This window comes from Mustela erminea, chromosome 18 (assembly GCF_009829155.1).
Source record: "Mustela erminea isolate mMusErm1 chromosome 18, mMusErm1.Pri, whole genome shotgun sequence".
NCBI classification, from domain to species: Eukaryota; Metazoa; Chordata; class Mammalia; order Carnivora; family Mustelidae; genus Mustela; species Mustela erminea.
In genome coordinates this window covers 12,225,184-12,239,300 of record NC_045631.1, presented here as the reverse complement: position 1 = coordinate 12,239,300, position 14,117 = coordinate 12,225,184, and the positions used below count along the sequence as shown (strand labels likewise).

Genomic DNA, 14,117 nt, shown 5'->3' with positions numbered 1-14,117 from the left:
CTGTGCCACCCAAGCCCCAGGCCAGCCAATGCAGAGATACCAAGAATTATCAGGGGAGAGAGGATGGGGGGGGGGGGGGAAAGTTACAATCTAGTTGGTAAGATAACATTGAAACCAATGAAAACAAATGGCAATATTGTATAAAAGTCAAGCAACAATTTGAAACAGTTTATGCTAAATGTTAAGGGAACAGCCCAGCCATAAAGTGCCCTACTCTATCACAGTCAGGGAGCAGGAGTGGATCAGCAGTGCGAACCGGCTGCCCAAAGCCGCTGCTCTTGCAGACACCCAGTTTGGGCCATTATACAGCTCGCTGCTCTGAGTACAGCACAGTAAGGGGGACCTATATGCTTCCGAGGTAAGAGCCACACACATAAGCAATCTGCTAGCGCCTCGGTCACCTGATATGCAGGGACACCCCACAGAAACCCCTCCACACCGGGAACACAACCACCCCTGTTCCCTGTCTGGCACTTACCACACTAGCCAGCCGGCTAACCCTGGCCCTCCACCTCCCTCACACCCAGACAATCAGAGAGGGGAGTCCTTCTACACTTCAAGAGTCAGGGTGAAAAGAAAGAAAATCAAATTTATTTTTTACTTAAAAACAAAAAAACAAAAAAACGGGGGTGCCTGGGTGGCTCAGCCAGTTAAGCCTCTGCCTTCAGCTCTGGTCATGATCCCAGGGTCCTGGGATCGATCCCTGCGTCGGGCTCCTTGCTCCGTGGGAAGAATGTTTCTCCCTCTCTCACTCCCTCTGTGTTCCCTCTCTCACTCTGTCAAATAAATAAATAAAATCTTAAAGATAAATAAAATAAAATAATAAAAAATAAATTAAATATGCCACTGACCAAATCACGAAGGGTTTCACAGCTTTGGCACTGCTGACATTTGGGGCCAGATCTTTCCCTGTCGTGAGGCCTGTCCTGTGCATCACGGCACTCCCGGCCTCCATCCGGAGGTGTCCAGAGCAACCTCCTTCTCCCCTGCACACTTTTGAGAGTCAAAGAAGACTCCAGACACTGCCACATGGCCCCAGGAAGCATAGTGGTGCCCAGCTGCAGACCGTGGCTCCGTGTCCAGGTTCTCTCAGAGAATACTGTCGGCGTGGCTATATCCAGGTCACACACGAGCCTGCCTGAAAAACTCGCCCGCTCCAGGTCTCAAGACCCTGCTGGCCAGGGAGAGGCAGGAATCTAGGCACCAGGAAAGCTGACCTCTGGGCTGGAGCTCCAGGACTTTGGACTGTGCTCATCTGGGGAGTGGTGAAGAACAAGGCCTGAAAGAGACCCGTGGGGTGGGAGAGGCCCCTCCAGAGTGCACCTGCAAGGCCCAGGGCAGCAGCTAGCTGCCAATGCTGACCCGAGCAGCTGGCAGTGAACTGCCCCTGTCACCGAGCCCCTTCTCAACTGCAGCCCAGAGGCTGCCTTGCAACTTGCCCCAGAGGACTCTCCTAACACAGCGGGGAAAACTCTTACAGGTCTGAAATGTTGCTTTAAACGTATTTCAGTACAACTGCCACTGTCTTTTTTCGCTGCCAGAAATAACACCACTCTCTTTCCTACAGGTGCAGCGTATCTGCACTGCCCACAGTCTGGGCAGTTTCAACGCTAGCTCGCACACCAGGTCAGTCTCTTCAGCTCCAAGGTCATCTGCTAGAAAGTGGACCACGGTCCAAAAATCTCAACTCTGGGCGTCCCCCACAATGCCCTCTCTGTAGTCCACGTTTTTCCTGGGGCTTCTTCTCCCACATCGCTGGCACAGTCCCACCTCTGCCCCAGCAGCCCATGAAATAATACCCACCAATGATCAGGTTGCTGGGAGACCACAGTGTACTGCAAGGTGTCAGGACTCGCAGCTCAACAGCACCCATTATGTGGGAGCGGCTCTTGGGATGCAGCATGTGCTCTGCGTTTGTGCATGAGCTACCCTCTCTTTGTGCTTGTGCAACTGAGCTGAAGGGAACAAAGACTGGACTGGACTCCAGTGAGACCTAAAGAAAGATTTCTTGACCAGAATAATCGGTCTCCAAGGAAAGTCCAGGGAACTCTATTTTTCAGGAAGGCTCACAGTGCAGCCCAGCCTGGATGTAAAACAGTGACCTCTGCGGCTCCTTCTCTACCGTTTGTCTCTGCAGGACTTAAGAACAAGTCAGTTAGGCACAGGGAGGACAGCGGGAATGTCAAGGCTTGGAGAAGCCCAACTCCCACCCAGGGCTACTGCTCATACAGCGGTCAAGCTGGGAGAATACAGAGGGCGGTGCTGGGTCTTCCTCCAGGCCTGCTTCCTTTTCCTGAAGGAATGGGTGTCCTAGTGAATCATTCCTCCTGCTCTTATTTCTAGTGAATTCCACCCCCTCACTGGTGCTCACCTCCAATCTACTCTGGACTACAGATGCTTCCATGGCAAACACCCTCTGTGGCCTAGCACACTGTATAAACACACTCACCAGGAAAAATGAGAAGAAAATGATTTTAAGAAGGAACCAATGAGGTGATAGCTGAGATAGAAGTAAGTATCACATCTATTAATTCCATACCCAAATGTCATACCCATTAATTCATCTGAGAAACAAAACAGAGGAAGCATCACATTACTAAGATTAGGACCCCCATGTGAGAATGCACTCACTTGTGGCCTGTTCACACAGCTGTAATGACCACCCTAAAATCCAAGTGTCCCAACAGTCCACAAGGTCCTCTGAGACAACAGTTATCTCTGCATACGGTTCCAGAACCCTGTTCTTACTCCTGTAGCAAAACAATGAACTCTGGATGGGATGAGGTCAACCCATTTTACATAGTACGTCTAGATTTTCTAGGACAGTCCCAGTTAAAAATGCTGCCCACAGAAATGCACAGACACACTCACAAACTCAAATGGAACAGGAGAAAGTGCTTACATTTTCCATCTTCAATCCTTTAAAAAGCCTGGAATTCAGTCATACTTTAGATTACTTAGGAGAGACCAATCTCCTTCAGAGAAAAACTCAGGAGTCAAAATGGATAGTAAAAGAAAAGCCAGAACATTCCCCCTGGGTGGTTTTCAGCTTCACCTCTGGACCATCCAGGCCAGGAAGCAGGGAGCAAACCAGTGGATGGCAGGGTGGGAAGGAGCCCTATGCTCTGGCTCAGTGGCCAGGAGGCGTCTGAAGGTCCAACGGGACAAGTGAGAACCCCCCTACAGCAATGGAACAGAGAGGCAATCCTGGGACTACAGCACGGGGATGTGCATGTGCTCGACGTCCACACATGCCCTGGACCAGCCTCCCACCTGCTGCTAGAGGCCCAGAGTCTATTCTGCTTCTCTCTAACTTGGAGTGGTCTGGCAGGTCTGACTCCTGTCAGCCCAGAAGAGAAGTGTCTTCCTCCCTCAGTGGTTACTCTCACCTGCACCACTAATGATGTGCCAAGCCAAAGGTCTGGGTTTTCAGGATCGTCTCTACCAGACGCTGTAGGTTCTTCAGACTGTAGGCTCCCCAAAGCCCAAGCGGGAGCACACAGGGCTGTGCTCACAGATGACACCCACAGAGACACAAAGAAGGCACCTCGGGGAGGCTCGAGTCAGGGAGTGGGCGCAGCAGGACACTCACCATCTCATCCAGGGCGTAGCGCAAGAGGCCGTGCTCGTAGAGGATGAAGAACCGCCGCTGCCATTTCTGCAATGGAGCACAGAGTGGGTGGTTAGCCGGGCTCTGGCCCGATCTCTGCTCGCTGTGTCCCCGGGGCTCATGAGCCTATGTCAAAGGAATGCGGGCTCCACAGCTTCCACTTCTGGGGCAGATGGCAGGAAAGGAAGGACCCAGGGCAAAAGAACAGTAATTTGTGAGATGGCACTGGGCGAGGGGAGAGACCCAAACCGCCCAGTGTTTTTCCACAGGAGTCACTGAGATGTCACAAGATGTCTGCTTTATTTTAACTGACAAGCTCCTAGAGAGCAGAGATGGTATCCTGGTCACCTTTTTGCATTCTCTATGTACCCAGCCCAGAGGTGATCACATAACAGGTGTCAGTATTTATTTGATGAATTATATGGTACAATATGGAATAACCGGAGAATAGCAAGCACTGATTTCCTGCTTCTGACAAAATCGAGGAAACTGCTATGAAAGGGTTGTTCTGAGACCCATAGGGAGTGGGAGACGCGGAAAAAGACAGCCAGGCTCCAGTGTTCACTGAGGATAAGCAAGCTAAGAAAAATCAAAACTGAGAAGGAGGGAGACCTGTGGGAATGATTCTGATGTCCAAGGAGTGATTGAACAGCAAAGTGTGCCCCTCTACTCTCCACCCAAAGGACAGGCCACTGGGGGTCAGCGGGGGTCCAAAGGCACTGACAACAGAACAGAAGGGACCATGAGAGTATGTGCTTTCCTTTTTGTGGAGGGAAAACATAACCAGAACAAGAGACTCTTGGTCCCCAAATCCCAAAGATCATCATGAGTATCTATGACCTATTTTCAACATTTCAAAAAGCCCAACAAAATTCGTACTTTCACTGGCAATAAGGCCACAAGAACTATCATATCTCTTTGCTTTGGGCCAGAATTATATCATTCACAATTATGTTTTTCCCATCAGAAGCTGGAAATGGCAATTCTGTATGATCCGAATATAGAATAGGAAAGGACACTGCTCCCTTGTTACCGCAGGCATTGGAATAGTCACCCCTGCTGTCCTCCTGCCTGGATGGCAGGAACAGGATGCTCAGATAGCCTTGCAAAGAGGACCTGTGGACAACTGGCTCTACACTGCGTGTCCAGGAGAGGCCATCAGGAATGTTTCCTGAGAAACATTTTCAAGGCTCCTTTAAAGATAGTAATATCTTTAAAGTCAAAACCCACACCAGAAGTAATTCTAAAGGTCCCAGACATAATACAAGATCTGTGAGGCACCACCCTAGATTGCAGCATTCAGGCTAGAGACAGAAGAGATCAAGAGGCAGGGTAGAGGCTCTCAGGGAACAGGGGATAGGAAGGGAGAGGAGCTGGAGCAATTTACAGGGCATGGGCAGCAGCACCTGGAAAAAGCATGTGGAAAAAAAGAAAGACGGTATTTTAACTGGAGTCATCCAAACGGCTGCCTGGTAGAGGAACAAACCACTGGTTAGTGACAATGTTGGTTTAATCATCTCGATGCTCCAGCTCAGCCTGGGCTGCTCCCAGCAACCTGTGTACAGAGGGACCCACCCTGGGCTGGTGCTCAGGAGAGATGCGGCAAAAACCGAGTTGGCCCTCCAGTGCATCACCCCTTCACTAGTGCTTATCTGCTAGCCAGGAAGGACTGGAGGGAAGAGAGATGGGATGAGGAAAGGAGGGAATGAAAGAACCGGAAGCCTAGTTAGCACAATGCAAATGTTTGCTGACCTATTCTGCCTTTTGCATTTAACTGTTTCTGCAGTCAAGCTGACTCACAAAAACAAGAGGCACCATCTGAAAGCATCTCCTTTTGAAGAGTGGACCTGGCACAACTAGTTTCATCGAGACATTTCCTGTAGGACCAACGGGTTTGCCAAATGGTGGTTCCCTGCTGATCCTGCCATCCCAGGATCCATTGTTCAACTCTATCTCCCTCTTCTACTCTGTTGACTTGCCCTTAGATGGGCAACTCTTCAGTCCCTCCCACCTCAAGAATTCATTCTGAGGACCTTACCCGAGACCGATGCACTGGGTTGTCAAAGTCAGTCCCATCGGGAGCCAGGAGCAGCCAGCCACCATAAATAGGTTTTGCCTGAAGGAGAAAAAAAGAAGGCAGGTCATCAGTGGCTTGGACCAGAGACAGAACAGGTTCGATGGTCAAGTTAAAGATTAGTGCTCCCTGGAAACAGAAGTCTCCTCTGATTAGCATACACCAGGCATCTCGTTTTCCAGCCACAGGCCAAGTCTCCCAAGAAAGATGTTTGGGAGTAAGAGGCTCCTGGGGGCGGGGGGGTGGGGGGTGGGGGGTTCTGCAGCATCTGGTGTGGAGAAAGGGACATAAAACCCAGCAGGGCTCTGAAAAACCTCAAAGTACAGGAACTCCTACGACACAGATGGCCTCTCTCAAGTTCCTGATCAAGGCATGAAGATCAGGAAACAACGGCATTTTCAATCACCATGTGAATACCCGCCACTGTGTGCTGGGTACTACGTATATCACACAGGCACAGCCAAAAACCCTCATTCTGATACTATAAAACAGGGCCTGGGAGAAGAGACACTGCTTTAGTTATCACAGCTAGCACGGGCCAAAGAGACATCAACTTCCTGGCTATGTGACATTGGGCTGAAAACAGTGAGGGTTTCAACTGTCCCATCTGAAAGGTTGGGATGATGGAAATCATATCCACACCTCATGAGATTTATGTGATGACTGATGAGGTAATGCAAGTAAAACACAGCACAGGAAATAAAATGGTGCAGCCACCGTGTAAAAGTCTGGCATTTCCTCAAAGAGTTAAAGACGGAATTCCACGCAACCCAGAACTCTACTCCTAGGTATATACACCTGAGAAGATTGAAAGCAGGTGCTCAAATAAAAACGTGGACCTGAATGTTCACAGCAGCACTATTCACAACTGCCAAAAGGTAGAAACAATCCCAATGTACATCAACAGATGAGAGGATAAGCAAAATGTGGCACATCCATACAACAGCATATTATCCGCCATAGAAAGGTACAAAATACTGGCATGATCTACCACATGGAGGGACCCTGAAGACATTATGCTGAGTCAGAGAAGTGAGAGAACACAGACACCAAAGACCATATATTATATTATTTGGCTTACAATAGGTAAACCCACAGAAACAGAAAGCAGATGAGTGGTTGCCAGGGCATGGAGGGAATGGGAAACGGGAAATGACTGCTAACAGGTATGGGTTTAAGGGATGATGAAAATGTTCTGGAATTAGAAAGCGGAGATAGGGCTGGTCTGAAGGTAGTGAGTCATCTCAATTGATTGTTCACAGTCAGTTACAGACAGAAAGTGGAGATGGTTAAATGACCTTGTAAATATGCTAAAAGCCACTAAACTGTACACTTTAAAAGACTGAATTTTATAGTATGTAAATTATATCTCAAAATTGTATGAGGAAAAAACATTAATCACAGTGTATGGCCTCTAAGTGCTTAATAAATGTTAGCTATTATTATTTTTTTTTTATGAAGATCCCCCACCCCCCAAACCCCTGACAGTGGGAGTTCAACATGAGTTGAGACACTAGACAGACACTCTGGCTCCACCTCCCTTTTCAGCCATACCTGGCTGGTCAGAAGCAGCTGGAAAAGGCACAAGCAAGTCAATTTGTCCACTACCATTTGGAGGGCAGAAACACAAATTAAAACCCAAACCCTCTGCCTGCTGTTCACACACATGACTCATCTCTCGGAAAGCTTTAGGGGTCCCCTTAACATGCTTTTTATTCAATACTTTCCAAACTGGAGCCCTGTCTGACCACCTCATTTTATAGCTATGGAATCAGTGACTCAGAGAGGGAAGGTCACCTGCCAGAGGTCACACAGCATTCTGGGGTAAGCCAAAAACACTCCTTGCTCTTGGCTTCTGCAGGGCTCTCTAGGTCCCCAGGGGGGGACCTAGAAAAAGCTCTGGCTTTTCACCGTGAAAAGGAACAGAGTAGCAGGAGCTTCAGGGAAGGGATATAGAGAGGGCTGAGGAAAGGAAGTGAGGGACTGGTTTTGATGAAACATGGGAAGGGGTGCTGGCAGGGAACTTGGGGTTAGAGGAACATAACACAGGAGGGCCACAGGGGATGTGGAATGAAATTCTGTCCTGGAAAACAGAAGAGAGTAAGTCTGTCTTCTCAGCAAATACCAGCTCAGCGGCGCCCAGCTATTCCCCATACAGGCAGGCACATTCACCCAGCGTCTCTCTCATATCACTCAGTGACATACATACACAAGATGGAAAGGTCAGGGCCAGAGGGGGATCCTGGGCCAGGTGACTTCTGCACTTCGCCTCTTAGTTAGCGGTTCCCTGAGGTGTGAAATCAGGATGTCAGACAACAAGGCCGTGTCCCCTCCATTTTTGTCAAGCTGTGATTGTATGCTATTCTCCTAGTCTCTGGTCACAGGGCTTTGGGGAGACTTCAAATCAGCAGCTACATCTACCTGACCTTTCCTGAGCAGTTGGACATGTGAGGGACTGCCACAGGTCCCCTCAGAACCTGGCCACAATCTCATAAGCACCCATCACCAGCACTGTTATTGACTCAACATCTACTCGGGCCTAGTGTGCGCTAGCCTAGTGTGCACCGGCCCCATGTGCTGCAAACCAGGGGGGCTGCCAGCACCCACCTCACTTTGCCAGGTCCTTCTGGGACATACCATCCCAAAAGGGACCCTTCCAGGTGGGCAGGTTGTCCTGGAAAGTGGGGAAGGCTGGGCCAATGGAGGGCCCAGGGCAAGAAACAAGTATTCTAGGAGCACCAGATGGCTCAGTTGGTTAGGTGTCTGCCTTTAGCTCAGGTCTTGGTCCCAGAGTCCTAGGACTGAGCCCCGCCTCAGGGTCCCTGTTCAGTAGGAGGCTGCTTCTCCCTCTCCCTGCAGCTCCCCCTGCTTGTGCTCACTCATTCTCTCTCTTACTCTGTCAAATAAATAAATAAAATCTGTAAAATAAATAAATAAATAGACTCAGCCTTCCCTCACAAACCCAATACATCAGAGACTGCACTTCTGGCTGGTCTCTGAGAAGAGGCTACTGGTGGTCTGGGTGTCTTCCTCAATTGGAAGTCCTTTCAAAAATGGTTACTTGAAACTTCTGCTTCCTGGAAGATAGGTAGTTGTAATTTTCCCTATGCCTCCTACTAAGTACAAATCAAACCTTGAATACTGTATCTAAGAAAAACCTAAGGAGACTCTGCAAGGTGGAGAGAAGACAGCAGAGACGAGGGCTGGGGGTCCTGAGACCTGAAAACAACATGGAGATATGTACCCTGGCTTCTCTTTTTGTCTCACTGTCCCAGACTAGGTACTGTAAGAATGAACAATCTGGAACTGCCAACAGGTACAAATAAAAGCCCCAATAAAAACTGCTCTTTCTAGCTGAAGAACCAGGGAAGAACAACCTGGTAAGACAGAATATTCTTAGATGATAACTGCTCCATTCCTGCCACATCTGACGGGAAAGACTCAGCCCCAGACCCACCCATGACAGCAAAGGCTTCCTTCCTACCCTCGTCAGCTAAGAGGTGCCCCAGCACCCCTACCAGGAAGATTTCGGGAGACCAGGCAGGCACCTGGGATTTTTGCCCCCACCCAGAAGTAACAAGGTCCCCCTCCCTCTCCCTGCTGGGATAGAGTCAGAGGAAGAAACATGGAGAGCTGAACTCTCACCCCGGCTCTGCTGTAACAAGGTACTACCCCCATCAGTTATCAGTGGAGGCCAGGTGGGGAGCCTGGACTTCCACTTCCACCTGAAAGTTAGAGAAGGTGCCCCCCCACCACCACCACTGGAGTAATGTCAGAAAAAGCCGACTAGAAGAGAAGGGTCAAACACAATCCACAGTCACCTAAAATAATACAAAAATATCCAAGTTTCAATTAAAAAAAAAAATCACCAGCATACTAAGAAACAGAAAGGTCACAAATTGAATAAACAAAGACAATCAATAGATGCCAACACCAAGGTGACAGACATGTCAGGATTATCTAATGAAGATTTTAAAGCACCAATGCTGAAATGTTTCAATAAGAAATTATAAGCATGTTCGGAATAAACAGAAACACAGAAAGCCCCAGCAAACAACAACAACAACAACAACAACAACAAACCAGGAGATTAAAAAAAAGCAAAAACAAAAACAAAAATAAATGGAGGGGTGCCTGGGTGGCTCAGTGGGTTAAGCCTCTGCCTTCGGCTCCAGTCATGATCTCAGGGTCCTGGGATTGAGCCCTACATCAGGCTCTCTGCTCAGTGGGGAGCCTGCTTCCCCCTCTCTCTGTCTGCTGCCCTGACTACTCGTGATCTCTCTCTGTCAAATGAATAAATAAAATCTTTTTTTAAAAATGGTAATTTTTAAACTAAAAAAATAAAATAAATGAAATAAAAAACTAAATGGATGGGCCCAACAGCAGAATGATGGGACAAGGAAAGAATCAGGGAACTGTTAGAAAAATAACAGAAGGGGCGCCTGGGTGGCTCAGTGGGTTAAGCCGCTGCCTTCGGCTCAGGTCATGATCTCGGGGTCCTGGGATCGAGTCCCACATTGGGCTCTCTGCTCAGCAGGGAGCCTGCTTCCTCCTCTCTCTCTCTGCCTGCCTCTCTGCCTACTTGTGATTTCTCTCTGTCGAATAAATAAATAAAATCTTTAAAAAAAAAAAAGAAAGAAAAGAAAAATAACAGAAATTACCCAATCAGGGGCACCTGGGTGGTTCAGTCAGTTAAGCATCTGCCTTTAGGTCATGATCTTAGGTCTGCTCAGGTCATGATCCCAGGCTCCTGGGATTGAGCTCCACATGGGGCTCCCTGCTCTGTAGGAAACCTGCTTCTCCCTCTCCCACTCCCTCTGCTTATGCACTCACTCTCTCTCTCTGTTAAATAAGTCAATAAAATCCTAACAAAAACAAACAAACAAACAAACTACCCAATCAGGCAACAACAAGAAAATGGACTAAAAGAAATAATGAGAAGGATAGAGTCTTAGAGACCTATGGAACAATAAACAAAGATCTATCATATGTGTCATGAGACTCCCAGAAGGAGAAAAGGAGACTAAGGTGGAAAAAGCACTTCAAGAAACAATGGTTGAAAACTTCCCAAATTTGGAAAGAAAGGCAACCTATAAATTCAAGAAGCTGAGTAAACGCCAAAGGATCAATCCAAAGAAATCTAACCAAGATACATCAAAATTAAATTTCTGAAAACTAAAGATAAATACAAACTCTTGAAAGCAGCCAAACAGAAGTAACAGTTTATGGATAGGAGAAAACCAAAAATGACAACAGTGGACTTCTCATCAGAAACCTTGTTGGCCAGAAGCAAGTGGTACAATACTTTTCAGGCACTGAAAGAAAACCATCAAACCGGAATCCTATATCCAGAAAAAATATCCTTCAGAAATGAAAGCAAAATCTCAGATGAGTTCCTCTAAAAATTAAAAACAGAACTATCCTACAATCCAGAAGTTTTACACCCAAATTAGAAAACCTCTGATCCAAAGGGATACATGAATCCCTAGTTTACTGCAGCATTATTTACAACAGCCAAACTACAGAAGCAGCCCAAATGTTTATTAACAGACAAAGGGATCAAGAAATATGATCTATATCTACAATGGAATATTACTCGGCCATAATAAAGAATGAAATCTTGCCATGTGTAGCAACATGGATAGAGCTAAAGAGTATTAAGCTAAGTGGGATAAGTCAGTCAGAGAAAAGCAAATACCACATGATCTCACTCATATGTGAAATTTAAGAAATGATGAAAGACGATATGTTTTCCTCTAAGATAAGGAACTAGGCAATGATGTCCACTCTCAGAACTACAATGCCAGAATTTCTAGTTATAGTGCAATAAGGCAGAAAAGGAAGTAAAAGGCATGTAGATCAGAAAGAAAAAATAAAATGTTTACAGATGACATAATTTTCTATGTAGAAAAACAAGGAATCTATTTTTTAAAATTCCTAGTACTAGTAAGTGAGTTCAACAAGGATGCAGAATATAGTAACAGTATACAAAAATCAACTGTATTTCTACATACTAGCAGTGAATATGTGGACACCAAAATTAAAAATATAATACCATTCACAATCACTTAAGAAAATGAATACCAGGGTGCCTGGGTGGCACAGTTGGTTGAGCATCTGCCTTTGACTCAGGTCATGAGCCCAGGGTCCTAGGACTGAACCCCAAGTCAGGTTCCCAGTTCAGCAGGAAGTTTGCTTCTCCCTCTCCTGCGCATGCTCGCTGTCTCTCTCTCAAATAAATAAAGTCTTAAAAATAAGAAGGAATATTTAGTTGTAAATCTAACAAGGCATGTACAAGACTTGCATTCTAAAAAGAATAAAACAAACAAACAAAAAACTGCAGATGAAAGAAACCAATGAAGATGATGAAAGAAACCAAAGAAGATCTTTAAAAAAAAAAAAAAAAGAAAAGAAAGACATATGTTCATAGACTGGAAGATTATAAGATGAAAAATATCCCCAAATCGATATATAGAATTAATGCAATTACTAATCAAAAGCTCAGTAAGACTTGTAGATATAGACAAGATAACTCTAAATGGAAAGTCAAAGGAATGAAAATAGTTTAAAAATTTTAAAAAACAATAGAGGGAGGAATTCACCTACTCAATTACATGATTACATATCCACAGTACTCAACATTGTGTGATATTAGTGGAAGATGAGATACATAGATCAACAGAATAGAACAGAGGGGTGCCTGGGTGGCTCAGTTGGTGAAGCGTTCAACTCCTGATTTCAGCTCAGGTCATGATCTCGGGGTTGTGAGAAAGAGCACCACGTCAGGGTTGTGCTGGGTGTGAAGCCCGCTTAAGATTCTCTCTCCCCCTCTGCCCCTCCTCCCGCTCTTCCTCTCTTTAAAAAAAAAAAGAGAGAGAGAGAGAGAAGAGAATAGAGAACACAGACCTACACAAATATGTCTTATTTGTGTAGGTCTGTGTCTACAGACCTGTAGACACAGACCTACACAAATATGTCTAATTTAATTTTGGGAAAACGTGCAATTCAATGGAGGAGAGACAGCCTTTTGACAAATGGTGCTGAAGCCACTGGACATCCACAGGTAAAAAAATAAAGCTCAATCTTATACAAAAGCAACTAAAAATTAAACGAAAACTGACAAATCGAACTTCACTGAAATTAAAAACTTTTGCTGTCCAAAGATCCTACCTACCTGGAGGGTGAAAAGGTAAGTCCTTTGTTGGGTATGTGGTTTGCAAATATTTTTATCCCACTCGCCCAACAAAGGACTAGGATCCAATACAGTATAATAAGCCCTGGAAACTCAACAGCTAAAAAAAAAAAAAATCTGTTTAGAACCATGAGCAATATAAACCTATTAGAATGGCTAAAATTAAAAGTGGTGACAATAACAAATGCTACCAAGACTGTGAAGAAAGTCTATCACTCACATAGTCCCTGAAAGAATGTGAAATGGTACAGCTACTCTAAAAAAGCTTAGTGGTTTCTTTATAAACTAAGCATGCAATTACCATAATATCCAGGAACTGCAAACCTGGGTACTTATTCCAGAAAAACAAAAGTCCGCATTCACACATAAACTGTACATTTCTGAATGGTTACAGCAGCTTTATTTATAATAGCCCAAAACTAGAAACCCATATGTCCTCCATGGGTGAGTGGTTAAAGAAACTGGTACATGACCCCACAGAATACTAGTCAGCAATAAAAAGGAACAAACTTGATGCACACAATCTGGGTGAATTTCCAGAGAACTATAAGTAAAAAAAGCCAAATCTGAGAGGCTGCATGTTCCATTTACATAAAATTCTTGAAATGTGTAATCTACAGAAATGGAGAACAGATTCATGGCTGCCAGGGGTTAAGAGGCAGTAGTGGTGGGAGGGCAGGAGGCAAGGTGTGAAGGGAACCGGAAGGATGGAAACACCTTGCATCTTGACTGCATCAGTGTCAATTTCCTGATTCTGACACCGCACTATAATTTTACAAGGTGCTACCCCTGAGGGAACGTGGGTCAAGTATACATGGGATAGCTCTGTAATTTCTCACAACTGCACAGAAAACTACCATTATCTCAAAATAAAAAGTTTAATAAAAACAAAAAACAAAAAACCTGTTAGTTGCTGAATACCGCGTCCACCCTCATACAGGCATTTGGCACTGGAAAGGGACCCTCCAGAGCCCCAGACCATAGGAACTCCAGCTGTGAAGACTTCTGTGGTCCACAAGGGTCTTCCCCAGGCCAGGCTGGCCCTCCGTGGCCCTCAACTGTGCTGAATGAGCTCCACCAGCCTTTGAACAGCTTCTCCTGGAGGCCACACACACCCACATGTGTGTACTCTGTTGGGCCTGATGACTCAACCATGGTGAGGTCCTTCTGCCCCTTTCCCTCTTGCTACCCTCCAGGCAGGTCTGGGCCGCATCAGGGAGAGCCCAACTGCCTCAGTTCAG

At 46.1% G+C, this 14,117-nt stretch overlaps 1 protein-coding gene across 9 annotated transcripts in view; it reads right to left on the bottom strand.

Annotated features, from left to right (window-relative positions):
* The window catches only part of MPRIP (myosin phosphatase Rho interacting protein), a 141,962-nt gene that overhangs the window by 105,603 nt on the left and 22,242 nt on the right, over positions 1–14,117 (bottom strand). For all 9 annotated transcript variants that reach the window (XM_032320707.1, XM_032320710.1, XM_032320709.1 and 6 more), the window contains exons 2-3: positions 5,649–5,726; positions 3,593–3,658 (exon numbers count right to left, since the gene is read on the bottom strand). In XM_032320707.1, the coding sequence (XP_032176598.1) occupies positions 3,593–3,658; positions 5,649–5,726 (144 nt within the window). The remainder of the gene's footprint in view (positions 1–3,592; positions 3,659–5,648; positions 5,727–14,117) is intronic.